Source organism: Protopterus annectens, chromosome 7.part0, assembly GCF_019279795.1.
Source record: "Protopterus annectens isolate FY-2018-M chromosome 7.part0, PAN1.0, whole genome shotgun sequence".
NCBI classification, from domain to species: domain Eukaryota; kingdom Metazoa; phylum Chordata; order Ceratodontiformes; family Protopteridae; genus Protopterus; species Protopterus annectens.
Genome location: NC_056739.1, coordinates 1,852,231,661 through 1,852,247,964, shown reverse-complemented (window position 1 = coordinate 1,852,247,964; position 16,304 = coordinate 1,852,231,661). Strand labels below are relative to the sequence as shown.

General features: G+C 41.4%; 1 protein-coding gene across 4 annotated transcripts in view; it reads right to left on the bottom strand.

The window, feature by feature from the left end:
* Positions 1-16,304, bottom strand: part of DET1 (DET1 partner of COP1 E3 ubiquitin ligase) — a 683,602-nt gene that overhangs the window by 471,032 nt on the left and 196,266 nt on the right. For all 4 annotated transcript variants that reach the window (XM_044078341.1, XM_044078340.1, XM_044078339.1 and 1 more), the window contains one exon: positions 13,704-13,894. In XM_044078341.1, the coding sequence (XP_043934276.1) occupies positions 13,704-13,894 (191 nt within the window). The remainder of the gene's footprint in view (positions 1-13,703; positions 13,895-16,304) is intronic.

Genomic DNA, 16,304 nt, shown 5'->3' with positions numbered 1-16,304 from the left:
TCTATCTATGCACTTACCTTAACCCACACCCTAACCCTAACCCTAAGGTCCGTAACTATCGCACACTTACCTTAAGAAGCTATACCGCAGACGGGCCAACTATGACAATTCGACATTTCTGATTTCGCTATTTAGTGCGTTTGACGTTTCCGCATTTCACTGTTTACGTGTCGACAGATTCGTATTCGCCTGATTCCGCTTTCGTTTAATTAAAGTAGACCCATATTTTCCTGAGTTAACAGTATTCTAGAAAGAAATCAGGCAGGTTAGTGTTCTGACTGATATTCATCTCTGCAGCTACCTTATACATAAATTATGGATTACTTCACAAAGGCATGATCTTTATGAAATACTAAGCATGGAGGGTTGACAAAAAGCCTGCAATTCCAAACCTTTTCTGGCATAAATAATTGCCACTGGTCTACAGTATCAGCAAGATCAAACAAAGGAAAAGTCAGCTTCTTTGAAACATAGTAAAAATCCTAAACACACAATTCAATACTTTACAGGAGGCTGAATACGGAAAGTCACTTTAGGAAAAGACTTGCAAACTCAAACTTCTATTAGGTGCACCTTAGTACAGTAACAACTCAAACCAGCATCAAAAATCTGACAAAGGCAGTCTAAACCACCAGCACTGGAACACTGAAAGCATCCAAATATCTGGAAGTAGCTCACACAGAGAAATGTGTACCTTAATGTGTCTTTCTAGTACTGGGCCCCTGGGTAGAACCAAAGATTTCCACTACCATGTCAAGGTAAGAAAGGTCTTTAGCAATTACATGAACTGGAGTAACCATGACATCAGGTAAGGGGAATGAAGGCCCAGGTGATGCCTGCTGGATGAATGGGACAGGAGGTTCTGAAGGGCCTCACAGCTAAAGGGCTGCATATTATAGGTTCATAGATGTGTAGTAGGCTAATGGCCTGGAGTCTTTACAAGCCCAGCCCATAGGATTACCCTGGCATTGTGCCACCCAACCTTATTCCAGAAGAAAAGGCCAAAGCAGGGACAGCAAAACTTGTTGAGGCCAATAAGGACCTATGAGAACAGCCTTGAAATTGCTCATCTTGACTTTCTAAAGGAAAAAGGGTGAAACCATAAGTGAGCCCTGACAGCCATTTATGGACAGTGGTATTCCCGGGACACTTCTACAGAGGAGGGATGAGGGGAAAAGAAGTTACTCTATCTGGCACTGGTTGGGGATGCAAGCAAGTTGCAGCAAGGCTTCTCACTGTGATGCAATAGGCTACTGACTGGCTGACAGACTATTGGTGTGGCATCAGCAAACAGTAGATGAGCTTGTCTGCATGACAAATGGCCCTCCAGGAAGTGTAGCTGCAATAAAAAAGCAATTTGCAGAGAGAGTTGATTCCCATATACTTCTGATTTCTTGATAAGGTGGGTAGAAGAGACTTCATTTTTGGTCATTTCTGTACCAAACCACTATCATGCTGTCAGTGTAGCACCTTGAGGCAGGGAGCCATGAAAGGTTTGTAATGTTACAAGAACTGCTCTCACCTCCACAATGTTGACATGCAGACTGGCCTATGTCTGTGGCTACACATCTTGGACAGTCTGCCCCTTGACAATACTCTTCACTAACCTTACAGCCAAGGTGACGGCAACTACATGGATGAGAACTTGGAAGGCACCGCTAAGCTGGGTTTGGAATCGGAGTCCACCATTTCAGTTGAGACTTTCAAGCCTTAGATGCCCTGAATGTGCTGCATCATGGATTGGTCAATTGAGACAACTGAATTTCTAAGGTCCATTGTATGATCTAAAGTTTTGCATTCTGAACAATCAGAAGAGCTGCTGCTATGAGTTCCATTTTTTTTGTGTAAAATGAAACATGAGATGAATGAGACTGAATGATATGAATCCTGATGTTCTGAAAAGAAAAGGTCTTGTCTGAAGTAAGACGTGTTTTGCAGGACAGACAGGATAAGACTATCCTATGTGCACCAGAAGAATATTAGCAAATGAGATGTTTTCATCTGTGATTATGCAGTGGTCCCTGTTTTTCCAAAATACTGGAAGACGCACAGAACAGATTCCCTCAAAGAGATCAGACGGTTTGTGTTGAGCTTATTAGAAGCCAGTTGTCTAAGTAAGGGAAACACTCACCCTCTGCATCTTCTGGTTCTATGCAAATACTGATATGCATCTGTTGAACACCCTCAAGGCTAAGGTGATAAATGAAACTTTATAATTTGTAATTACTAGCTTCCTCCCAGAAGCACTGAAATGTTCAGGATGCTCTGCCAATTATAATGGGAAGAAAGGCAACCTGGATGCCCAAAGAGCACAGCCAGTCTACTTCGGACTGGAACAAAAGGATGGACTGCACTGTGAGCACATGAAAGGACTCAGCGGGTAAATTCATCTAGGTTCCCAAGATCAACTATATGCCTGAGGTCAATTGTCTTTCTGAGAATGAAAAAGAACCTGGAATAGAATCAAAATCCTGTTTGATCTGGTGGGATCGCTTGGACATTTCGCTTTAGTATGACATAACACCTCTTTTCTTGCCACAGGCAGGCTGGGATACCTATAGTGAGGATGGGGATAGGGAGTGGTGAGAAATGTAATAGGGTAACCTCGGAATATTAGCATACTCATTCAGTTTTGCTAAACAATGGACAGCCTCACATTCAGCTGGAGGGACAGACAGCGCTCAACTGCCTCCAGTGTGGAAGAGTGAGGCAAGGTCTCGGGGATTAGCCTATTGCAGCCTCTAACATGATGACCTTTCTAGAAGTTAATGGCCACAGATCTTTCATTATTTTGCTGCTAGGCTCCATTGCATTCCAGAATGCATGCACAAGGGAATTTGAAATATAATATCAAGAGCTGTGAGGCTCTTGCCCTCCTTCTCCACCTTCTCTAGGTAGGCTTTTACTGATGGGCGAAAAGTGCAGCCTCATCAAAAAGTGTTACTCATAAAGGTCACCTTGCTAGCCTCTGTAAAGTCTCTAAGAAGAAACAAAGAATGATGGAGAACGGTAATGCCAGCATCCACTACTCACATCTAACCATCCACAGAATTGTGAGATTGATGAACGGTGAGGTTTGCAACTGATGTCGTGGCTGCCATCTGATGCTGCAACTTGTACTTCTATGTCTCCATCATACAAACCTTACACTGGCTGGTTCAATCTGTCAGATATTTCTCATTACAAATTATAATACTGGCTCTTTCTGTACATCAGTGCCACTAACTGGAAGCAAAACTTCTCTAGGTCAAATCAGTTTGTATATCATGGTTTGTTGTACCTAAATTCGGAAGTCACTGGTCTTTAGATTTATGCACCCAAATGTCCTAGGACATGCAAGGGCTGGTTGGCAATAAAAGTATGGTAATATTCATTTTACTTTCTTTTCCCAGTTTTAAATGTCACTTACAAGGCATCTGATTTCCAATAGCCTGATGTATAAAAAAATGTGCAAGGCATTGTAAGTCTTCTTTTGTACTGCATTGTTTGGAGTTTTTGTTTGCCCAGAAAGAGATAACCTTAGTTTAATGTAATCCTATGCATTAACACTACAAACCAGACTATTGTCACTTCCTGGAGGCTGAAGAAAAAACACTTAATAAAAGCAGTGCTAACCACTATTTACTTGTACGGCACGATCAGCACAATTATGTTCACAAATCAGGGAAAGAAGTCAAATGACTTAAGCATGTTTCTGACTTTCTGGCATATGAAAGGTGCTTAAAGTTTGTAAAGTGTCTTAGTGCTGTTGCAGTTTAGTCTTCTGCTAAAGAAAAAACAGCAGACACCACAGAAGAGGGGTGGAAACTGAAATAGCTTCAAAAGCATAATATACTTTACTTTGCCGCTTACTTCTTTCCTTTTGTGGGGCAGGGTAAACTACACTACATCTTTAAGACTGTTAGCAGATCAAGGACACACTGTTTCCAGCCACAATGTGTGAGGCAGCACCAAATGTGTTACAGCTTTCAAAGCTGTAAAACACTTCACACTCTTACAGTTTCTTCCTAGCTTTCACAAATAGGAAAACATCTTCAGTCTCCTATGGTTTCTTTTTCTTCTGTGTATCGCATAGTACACTGCAGCAGCTAAAGCTCCATCTACTACAAAGCACTGTGTGAGAGCACTTAGTGGATTACACCTTTCAAAGCTCTTCACCCTTCCCCACTCACTGTAATTGGCTGTACATGGAGCGGTTAAAGCTGTATGAACTACAAAGAATTATATTCTGCTTTCTCTGATCATAAACAAGTAGTACATGTTCCTAAAACTGATGTCAAGTTTCATCACTCGACTGGCACTTTGCTCTGCTCTCGAGACAAATTTCTCTCAACATCCACTTCAAAAACAATACAACAGCTCAGTTCGGATTAGCGTGAGCAGAGACCACATCATAATCTTCTAAATCTACTTTTGCTTGCTGACAGGGAGTCCAACTACACAGGGTCCTTTTACAGTGCAAGACAGAACAGTGCCAGACATAAGATCTATAGGCAATAGGTTAATTTTGAACATACATCTTCCACAAACAGAGAAGTTAGCATATACAAAGAAATACAAAGGATGTACTGTGACAATGACAAAGAATGGTGCATGTATCGACAGAAAGAAAACATTCAAATAAGAAAGGTGTACAGCCTATATACAGGTACAGCTGTTCATTGATCACTGATACATTGTTAGTGACTTCTGTTCTATGAAGAAACAAAAGCATGAACACAGCATGCATACTATTACAATAATGTAGACACTACTACAAGACATTGGTGAATACATTCAGTATCAAAGGTATTCACAGTACAACTGATGCTTTACTTAGCAAATGCAAAAAGAACATGGATATGCAAACTATCCAGACAGGCTGATTGTAAATCTAGGCCAAACATCAAAATGACATTTAACAACAATGAATATGTACATCAAGCAAAGAAGCACCACCTTAGTCAACTAATATAATACTGAAGACTTTAAGGAAAGTACAAGGAAAAAAAAAAACAAATGGATCTAAGAGGAGGAGATAGGCAGCATAATAGACAACTAGGTTGGGATCATAGGGAGTGTGAAAAACTGAGGGGCTGCCAGCCCATTTTATAAATAATTCCATGTCACTGTAAATATTATTATGATCAACAGGCTGGTTTCACAGATGTAAGCAAACTGTGTTATGTTCTGAACTTCAAAAATGTAACCACAGTGCACCCTGCTGGAAGAAAGTAGATAAGTAAAGGATTTTATGACTGTGTTTGACCTCAAGCTCAGAGACAGGATGTCTGTAGCTAGAAATTCTTTCTATTGTCTTAAGACGTAGATAAATTACTAGGTTTCACATGTAAAGTGTCTTTTATTGCGGCTTCCTGGCAGGTGCAGATCAAAAAAGAAATGTTACATTTTAAGTTCTGTGAGCCTGGGAAACTTAGGCAGAGGTAACAAGAATGATGTAATCTGAAATGACTCAGCAGTAATGTGTATTATCAATTTAAGGGCTATCTCAGAAAGTAAGGATAGCATTTTGTATTTGTTTTCAGATCTGCCAACTCACCAGCACTTCATCAATATTTGCTTGCTCTGTAAGTAGAATTTAGATCTTAATATTTCTCTTAGAGGTAGATAAAAATACAGCCAGATTAGTTTAGCTATTTTCTATTTTTATGTTAGACTATCCTCCAATATTGTTTTAAAGTATTTCCTGTGATTTCTGAACTCTCTATTATCACTGTGTTGAATTGACGAGTAGTCTCTTGTGTTTTTATTATTTATTATTAAATATATTTAAACCTTTCAACTGTGGCTGTTTTGTGTAGAGATAATTTAAGCTCTTAGACTACTTGCATGTATTTGGTGATATAAGCTCTTCGAGTACTTGCATGTATTTGGTGACAGTGTATAAGTCACTCCTACAGCCTTGTTGTTTGTCACACTTACTATTTGGATAATAACATTGCACAGTAGAACTGGACACCCTTTGGTAAGGGCCTTTTATAGTAGCTGAGCAGCTGGTAGCAGCGATTACTACCATATAGCCTGGGCAGAAGGAGGCATGGCTAGTGAACCTGTGCCAGCTTTCCCCAGGAGTGTCTGGTGTGTTTGCATATAAATCAAATCTCAAAGTGTGTGTGTGTCAGCTACTTGGGCATGGACATGAAGCACTGGTTGGACAGAGAGGGTGCTGGAGGTTTTGGCTTGACTACTCGTCTGAGATCCTAACCTTATAGCTGTGCCAGTGGGGAGTCGTATTGGGGATCTGGAGAGAAAGGGAGAAACCAGCCATAGACTGACTGTGATCTCAGAGTGATCTTAAGGGAAACTGTATTTTACTGTGTGTGTACTTGTTATCCTCCCAACATGGACACCCCTTCACTGGTACTAGTGGTGAGGACTGTGGCTCCTTGATTACTGGGCCAGTGCTCAGGCATCACAGGGAGTATAAATCAGGAAATAAAAACTCTGTTGACAGTGAAATAGTGTTAGTGAGAGTGAGAAGCTAGGAAGGAATACAATACAAAACATGGTAAGGTAATGAATCAGAGGATACAAGAATGAAGTAGATGGGACTAGGACTAGTTGTTAGAAGACTAGGTAGAGAAAGACATAGTAATGGAAGAATACAGGGAGGCTTCCAATTATTTACTTATATCAACTTACCTCAAAGTTACAATATCTGTTGACGGTGAGGGTAACAACAGCCAGTCTCAAGTCTTGTAAGGAGGCAGGCTCCTATAAGTTAGAGTTTATTCCAATGTTTGCCTAAGAAGGCATCACAAATCAAGTCTCTTACTCACCTGGGGGACATTATGATCTAGACTAACAAGGAATCTTGGGAGTGAAACCAGGTCAATATCATAGAGAAAAAGTACAGTTGTGTACACTTACCATAAATGTAGATGTTCAAGTGTATTCACTGTTGCAGTCATTACATTTGGGTTATCCTGCTAGCAGGTTTCCCTCAATCGGCCTGAATTCCAAAGTCTTGGGTCCTGAGTCGGTCGCTGTCGCCTCCTCCCTGACATCAGGTCATCACAGGTATAAAAGATGCAGCCGGTGCCATTTTATTTAGTTTTTCTTGCCCCAGATGTCAGGTGCCCCCAAAAGGGTACGCTAAAATTATGTAAATAAAACATACATGCACCAAAAATAAGCTTTAACTTCACCTATAAGCAAATACACCACGTAGGTTGTACAGATTAGAGAAGTAAAGATAAGTTCCAGCAAAAATAAGGGGGATGGCGGGAGGGTAACCTGGACTGCAACAGTGAATACACTCGAACATCTACATTTATGGTAAGTGTACACAACTGTACTATGTTCTTCGTGTTTCACTGTTGCAGTCATTACATTTGGGTTGAGTCCCAAAGCTAAGGTTGGGGGGTTTGGAGCTAAACAGCATTAGGAGCAGCTATGAGGCCTTGAGAACTGCAGTGGCAAAGCCTGCCCTGGATTTAGAGTAAAGAGGCAAATTGTAATGTTTTGTAAAGGTATGCACTGAACTCCAAGTAGCAGCCTCTAAAATGTATTTGGTTGGTACTTCCCTGAGAAAGGCTGCAGAAGTGGCTGCAGCTCTGGTTGAATGTGGCCTAATGTCCTTAGGCACTGGTTTGTCATGCTGTGAGTAGCAGAAACGAATGCAGTGACCTATCCACTTTGAAATAGATAGCATTTCCTTGTGATGCTGTGGCATATGCCACTAGTAATTGTTCTGTCTTTCTGAAAACTTTAGTTTTGTCCAAGCAGAATCTGAGTTGTCTGTGTACGTCCAAAGAATGCAGAATTGTCTCCCCCTTGTTCATTGGATTTGGATAAAAAGTTGGCAAATTAATTGTTTGGTTAAGGGCTACACTGATACCACCTTAGGCATAATTGTAGGGTTTTGTTCTCAGAGCTGTTTTCCAAGATAAGAACTTTATATCCGCAGTAGCAGCTGGCTCAGAAGGAGGCAAGGTGAGTTTTTCCAAGACATAATTGAGGTCCCATGCAGGTACTGGAGTTCTCCTTGGAGGCCTTAAGTTTTTGGCTCCTCCGAGGTACTGCCTTAATAAAGGATGAGAAAAGAGTGGTGGCTCTGTATTGTAATGAGCCGAAATGGCAGAGGCATGGATTTTAATTGATGAAAATGATAGGCCTTTGTCCAGCATCTCAGTTAAGTATTGCAGAATCTGAGGAATTTTTGGGACAGCTGTATCAGTTTCTTGAGCTTGGTTCCAAGCGCAAAATCTCTTCCATTTCCCAGCATAGGACTTTCTAGCACTAGGCCTTCTGGCTTCTAAAATGACATCCATCACAGCTTTACTGAGAGGTGTGGTTTGTATGGCTACATTATCCAGCATGCTGCCAGGTTTAGGGTCCTAAGTTGGCCGTGCAGAATCGGATTGTTTTGCTGGGACAGTAGATGAGGTATTTGAGGTAAGGTCCAGGCTGGGCATTGGGGCAAGTTCCTTAAGATCAGATACCAGTACTGGCGTGGCCAGTCTGGGGCAACCAGAATCATTTTTGGTTTCTCCTGCCTGACCTTTTTAGGAGTACCTTGGGAAGGAGAGGCAGTGGAGGAAAGGCATATACTGATAGGTTTGTCCAGTTGAAAGATAAGGCGTCCACTTTCCAGGCTTGTCTGTGATAAGTCCTTGTGCAGAATCTTTTTAGTTGATTGTTTTGAGGGGAGGCAAATAGATCTATATCTGGGCGTCCCCATTTCTTTGTTATCATGCTGAAGACTTGTGGATCCAGGTGCCACTCGTGGGGATCCATGAGGTTTCTGCTTAGTTCGTCTGTCAGAGTATTTTCCTTTCCTGGCAGGAATTGTACCTGCAGATGAACTTGGTAAGGCAACGCTGTGTCCCATAAAGCCATGGCTAGTCTGCATAGGGGATAGGAATGAGTGCCCCTCTGCTTGTTTATGTACCACATGACCGTGGTGTTGTCTGTCTTTATCAGTAGTTGTCCCGGATGAAGTAGGTGTTTGAAGGCTGTCAGGGCATTTTGAACAGCTAGCATCTCTTTTAGATTGATATACAGATTCTTTTGGTTTGTGGACCAGGTGCCCTGAATGCCTCTTCCTGCCATGTGTGCCCCCCAGGCATAATCTGATGCATCCGTTGTTAGGCTCTGCCTGGCTGGGGGTAGTGTGAATAGCTGTCCCTTGTTTTGGTGACAAGCCTTTGCTCACCATCGAAACTCCTGTTGCAGGCAGGGAATTAGAGTAATCATTGTTTCAGACTGTGGCAATGTTGTGTCCAGACACTTTTTAGGTACCATCGAATTTTCCTCATATGCAGTCTTGCATATGGAATTAATAAGATGCAGGATGCCATGAAGCCCAAAGCCTGCAGAATATTTCTTGCAGAAAACTGGGCCTTTGTTGCCATTTCCTTGAAATAGGTAGCCAGTTGCCCTTGTTTGTCTGGAGTGAGACAAGCCATCTGGGCAGTTGTATTTAAGCTTGCACCCAAGAATATTATCTCTTGAGAGTGTACCAGCTTTGATTTCTTTTTGTTGACTGTGTACCCTAGGCTTATCACAAAAGTCAGATGCTGTAGTAGAATGTCCATGTTCTCTGCTTGTATGAGGCAGTCGTCCAAGTAAGGACATATTTGTATTCCTCTTTGTCTGCAGCAAGCAATTACTGGTGCCAGGCACTTTGTGAAGACCCTGGGTGCAGTAGATAAGCAAAAGGGCAGTGCAGAGAATTGGTAATGCTTTGAACCAGCCTTGAATCTGAGGTATGTTCTGCATGATTGTCAGATTGGGACATGCAGGTATGCCTCTTTTAGGTCTAAAGTCACGAGCCAAGCCTTACTGCCCAGCATGGGCAGAAGCTGCTGTAAGATCAACATCTTGAATTTTGGTATATCCAGGAAAGTGTTTAGAATAGATAGGTCCAGTATTGGTCTCCATGTTTTGTCCTTTCTGGGTACCAAGAACAGTCTTGAGTAAAAGCCTTGTCCCTGTTCTTGCTGTGGCAATTGTTGAATAGCCCTGAGCCTCTGCCCATTGATTTTTTGGCAGGTCTGGCCAACCGTTTGCCCTTGGCAGGGGTATGGAAATGAAACTTGTAGCCTTGTGACACTATGTCTAGAACCCATTTGTCCTGGGTTATAATGTGTCAATTTTGAGAAAAAAGTGCTAGTTTTCCCCCTAAGGGTGCTGCCAGAAGATAAGTGCTTGGTGCAGGCAGGGGGAAGTGATTGGGACTGTTTCCTGTATGACTGTAATTTGTCATCTCCACCTTTAGAGGTAGAAACACTCCACTGCTTAGTCCTGTAGGATCCTTACGGCTGTGATCTGCCTCTAGGGTGTCTGGATCTGCCCTTTGAGGTCTGAGACTGGAAAGAACCAATTCTTTATAGGTCAGTGTCTGCTAAATCTAGGTGGTTGTACCTTTAAGAAATCCTTGACCGTTTGCATAGATTTAGCTTTGTCCTTCATTTTCTTTAACACCTCTTCTGTCTTAACACCAAACAAGGTATCATGTTGTACAGGAGCATCTAATAATTTTGCTTTAACATGGTCAGGCAGATTTTGTTCCTTTAACCAAGCATGTCTCCTAATGACAGAACCCATAACAGCGGCCCTGCAGGAGGCCTCCAGAGAATCAAACCCACACTGCAAAGTATGCTTTCCAACTTGTTCATCAGCATGCAATAAATCCTGCATTTCTTTGTTTTCTGCACATTCAGAATTTGCCATCACTTTCTGTTTAAGCAGTGTCATGATATATCGCTGATATTTGAGCATATGAAACTGGCAATTTAAGGCCCTTATAGCCAAAGTAACAGATGCGTAAATCTTTTTTCCCCATCTGTCCAGAGCCCTAGAATCCCTGTCAGAGGGGGTAGAGTTTTTTGCAGTAGAAGCATTGACCCCTTTTGGACCCTGAGAAATAGTTTCTGGGTCTGCAGAAGAGTTTTTGAAATGGAATTTATGAGAGTCCGGGACCCTGTAGTATCTGTCCGGCTTAACAGGAGCTGGAGGTAAAGAGTCAGGGTTCAAACTAGACTTCCCAGAACACATCATCTACAATATCCAACACAGTTGGAATAGCTAGAGGCCTGTGTTGAGGTAGTAAAAGGAAGTCTCCGAGCCTTTTCTTAGATTCTGAAAAATCTGGTCTCTCTCTCCCAGTGGAAGTGCTCCCTCATGGTATGCAAGGTTTCCCCAAAAGAGTAGTCCTCAGGAGGAGAGAAGCTGAAGGAATTGATTCTTCAGCATCAGAATCCTCATAGGGGGGAAGAGAATATTCCTGATCAGAAGAGGAATCAGAAGAAATGAAAACCTGATCTGAAGATTCATAGTCTGTCTCTTGCCTAGGCCTCTTATCAAGAGGGGGATGGGAACCCCTGATCAAAGTAATTAAGTCTTCAGCCATTTTTAGCATCTGTTTTTTCGGCATGGAGGCCTGCCCTTATGGCTGGTGAACTTGTTTCTTTGCCTTTAAAGGTGTTTTAGTCTTTGAAGTCGGTTTAATATAGAATTGTTTAGGTCTGAATACACCCTCAGAAGCCGATCCCTGCACAGCGGCTCCGGACCCATCTGAGGGAATAATCTCCGAGGCTCCAATACTTTGAGTTTCCTGCGGCCTGGCCGACTCCACGTGGGAGTCGGTAACGGCCTGCGGCTCTAAAGTAGCGGGCGTCAGGGGATGCGCAAGCGCCTCACTGAGAACCGGCGACTTGCTTAGGAGAAGCTTTGTCGTCAGTTTTGGACCTCGGTTGCTTGTCTTTTTCTTTGCGTTTTTTGTGAACTCCAGTAGTCGGATGGCTGACGACATTGTATAATTAAATCTTCGCCCAAAACAGCTTAATGCAAAATCGTACCAACGCTTAATAGTGCGTTGGTTAAATCTAGCACAAAACCGACAACTAGCAACGTCGTGGTCAAGGCCTAGGCAAGGAATACAGTAAGAATGAAAGTCCTTATAAGGTATTTGCTTCCCACAAGAAATACAATTATTAACTTTTTCTGACATCGGTCTGGAGCAAGAAAAAAGTTTCCCCAATGGGGTACTTAGCTTTTAATGAAGACTTTGGATCTCAAACTCGAACACTACAATCTCAAGAGTCGGCCGACCGGCACTTGCGAACTGCTTCTGCTTCGGGCACTGCGCAGCAAGAAAGACTGAATAAAATGGCGTCGGCTGCATCTTTTATACCCCTGATGACCTGACGTCAGGGAGGAGGCGACAGCGTCCAACGCAGGACTCAAGACTTTGGAATTCAGGCCAACTGAGGGCAACCTGCCAGCAGGATAACCCAAATGTAATGACTGCAACAGTGAAACACGAAGAACATCTATGTTGTTACTGGAATGCAACAGTCTGTAAACACTGGCTAAGCTTAAGATAATTAGGTAGTTCTAGATACATAAACTTGCTTATGCCTTTAGAGTATTGACAGTAGGAAAGTATGCAGAAGCAAAGAGTATAATCCTGTTAAAAGCTAACTCAAGTTTATGCGAGGTGATAGTGTGAAGCTTAGCATATTTTGTTTTAATTCATTCATCCATTTATAAAGTGGATAAGTGAACTTATCCATGTTCAGCCTTTTACAGCCATGATCAGGGCCACAAAGGCAAGTACAAATGTATATTTTGTGAACAGCTCAGAGTATCCAATCAAAAAGAATGTTTGTAGAAGGTGGAAGGAAAATGCAGGACCTTGAAAACACCCACACAGACAATGGGAAAGAATATGTAAACATAACAAAGAACGTGTCCAAAAGATTAGAACCAAATTTGAACTATGGAACTATGAGGCAAAAATCTTGAACACTCGGCCACCGTGCCTATGACGCATACTAGAAGCATGCAACAAGCTGGGCAAGCAAGACAGCATGGGTTGTAGCATATTACGGTATACCTGGCAATAAAAAAAATGGAGTCTATACAGCATGACAAGTCTATAGGCTTTTTTTAATGTATTGACAACCATGATATGGAGGTCACACTAAGGTTTAGTGTCCATTATGAGCACCAAGTATCTTTGAAAATGTCATAACTTCTAGATGTGTGTGACTTACATCATTAATAAGCAACTCCAGAGAAAGCAGATTCCTGTATGTATGTATATATACATATGCTCAAATAGTACAACATTTTATTTTGAAGATGTTCAGGTACAGACCCATCATACAACTGGGCTCGAGATATATTCAATACATGCTGAAACTCAACTGTACAGCTGACAAAGTAAAAACTGAAGAAAAAGTCATCAGCATATTAGGATAATCTCCTGATATCTCCACAGTGTTTCCAAGCATCACTTACAAAGATGAACAAGTGAAGTAAGCCAAGCACAGAGCCTTATGGAATACCCAGAGGGATGGGTGGAGGGGGACATGTGGAATTATCCCTTCTGACAGCCTGATATAGCTACCTTAAAGGTAGGTGTTAATCCAGTCAGTACCATCTCCAGATAGTTCAAAACAACTTGCCAAGGAGGAGCTGATGGTTGGCAATGAGCTGTCCTAAACCTTTTACAAACAGACTGTGAGAAATGTAACACACAAAAAAAAATGAGACAGCTATACCCGTGCACCTGCATTTAGGACCCAATGTTACTTGTTTTTGCATGTATGAGCTTATTTAAGGATATGTATTTATTACTAATCAGGACAACTTGACAAAACTTTAATTTAACATGTACTGTGATGAATACTACCATATATACCATTGTGTCTATTTTACTAGACTATCATACTAGTGTGAGGATACTTTACCTGCGTTGTATTTGCCGTGCAAAGTTACTGCTAGATGCTGAGCAAGGAAACTGGACTGCTTCACTGTGTAGAGTTGCATTCCTGAAGAGGTCACAGAAATTCTCAAATAACTCCAGTAGCTCATCAGAGGTGTTCTCAAACACTGCTATGACGTCAGTGGTTACCATGTTATACACCACAAAAAATGAAGGCTGAGAAGAGAGAAACATGACTGCAGATGTTACTCTATAAATGAATTAAGTTAAATACAGTATTAAACAAACTGATTTCTGAGGGTAACACTGGAGTTCAGAGATTACGCTCTGGCTGCAGAACAGATTGGACTTGGCCTCTGACTTCCAGAGTTTGCTCTGCCATCTAAATTTCTCAGGCTGCTAAATTCTGTGTTTAGCAGACATTGATCCACTGACAAAGCTATTACTACTTTCTGGAACTCTTCAATTCTTTCTTACCCAATGAAGAAACAAATACTTCAGGCAAAAATCAATCTCTAGGCAACTAGTTGCTCAGCATAAGAGCTCAGGGACTGGAGGGAGAGGACACATCCTGTAGCCAGAGTGTAATCTCACAGATATGACAGGTGTGCATGTACCACAATGACAGATCTGTAAAAAAGTGACTCAGCTCCTACAACCAATAAAGCAAAAACTGCAGGCATTACAAACAAACAATCTGCAAATCAAATTTTTTCCAGAGTGCCTGAAATCCTCCCCTTTTCCCCCTCATCAGTCTCTAATCTTACACTGTTTAGTTCTCACATAATAACACTAAGCTCAGATGCAGTGAAAAGACAGAAGGAAAGAGGAGGTGAGAACTCTAGAGGGGACACACCACAAGTGGGGAATGGAGATGTAATATTACAGAAGATGGACCTTCTTACAGATGACTCATTATGGTAAGCACATACGCTTTGTATCTGACAAGAAAAGGTCCATCTTTTGTGGACAACAGTAAAGTGCCCCTAGCTAATCCTGGTTTGGCACCATCACACGACTATAACAAGGGTCGGCAACGGCAGCCCTAAAAAAGACCTAACCCTTAAAGAATCATCCAAGCCAATACTGCCCAACAATGGTGCTCTGGGAAGACCAGATATCATAAACACTGGTGTTCTAGAAAAGGGCAGCAAAAGTAGTCACAGCTCTACTACAATGAGTTGTTGGTTAAAGGCAAAGTATTTCTGAATTTAATATGGGAAAATTCAATGCATCTGGTTAACCCATCTAGTAAGAGTGAACTTAGAAGCCTTCTTATCGCGCTTAAAATTAGCAGAGTATATGAATACTCGATCAGTTTTGTGAAAAGAGTTACTTTTGTTGTTCACATAGAATCTGAGGCCAGTGGACATTCAGGCAAAGATATATCCACCACAGTCAGAATACTCAGAAATAAAGACTAGTAGGTTAAATAAGGGCTCAGGTGGGATTCATTGGCAACTTTTGGGAGACAGGATAATGTGGGTTTCTTTTAAGCACTATCCCTTCCTTATTGAAAATAAGATGTAAAGGTTTGACAGAAAAAGCCTGCAATTTCAATATTCTACTGACAGAAAAATAAGGGCCACTAGAAAAAGACCTTCCCAGGACAGAAGCTTAAAATCAGTTGAATGGTAGAGAAATCAGTGAAAAGAAATGGAACAATTGGCATCTGTTACTGATGCAGAGATATCACACAATGGTTTGCAAGAGAGAATGAAAATAATCACTGAAGTAACTCAGGAGACCAATCATAAGGCTACTGTAAAAAATGGGGGGTGTCTGCTAGAGAACAGTGTTTCTGGGAACTGGTCGGCTATCAAAAAATGGTAAGAATTAATGGTAACATACCATACATGCACAGCTTTTTCACATAGTGGGTAGGAATATGCTTCCCCATATAATAACATGCCAAGGAAAACTCCTTGTTGTTTGTCTAAAGAAATACAATTTCCTGCAGTAAGGATTCTGGAAAAAAAACAATGGCAACAGAATGGCTCATTTCCAGATGAGACTCTTAAGCACCTGAATCTCTGTACTAGAGTGGTGCTCCCTCCTCACATACACACACAGGATATCTTGCTAAAGGGAAAACATTTTTTTTGTTAAATGACAATCTTAAGTAATTAAAACATACTTTCCTAGTCTTTTAAGAGACTGAATAGAGAGTCAAATCCAATAAAAACAGATCAAATCTGGTTAAAACAGTAGAGCAGATGTACAGCTCACTTCTCTAGCAAACTTCTTCTGCAGGTTAAACAGAGGTACATTCTAGTTCCTTCACATTAAATGTGATGACTACTATAAGTTTACTCAGACAGACCTGCTCTGTTTTTTTAAGAAGTAGGTACAGTGTGAAAGTGGGTATTTACAAGGTGTAAATCGTCTTGTTACTCAACCGTGCTGTATTTTCTTTGGTCCTATATGTTTCTATAAGTAGTAGTAGTTAACACTGCAAGTATTAGGACAGCTCAGCCGATCATACTTTCCCAAATTGCTTAATGCCCCACCCTTTTTTTTTTTGCTCTTCTATACTGATGTGTGCAGGAGTACAACAGTTTTCTTTCTTCTACTCATTTCAAATCTGGGAAAGTACCTTGGTTAAAGTTTTCTTTTATAAAAATTA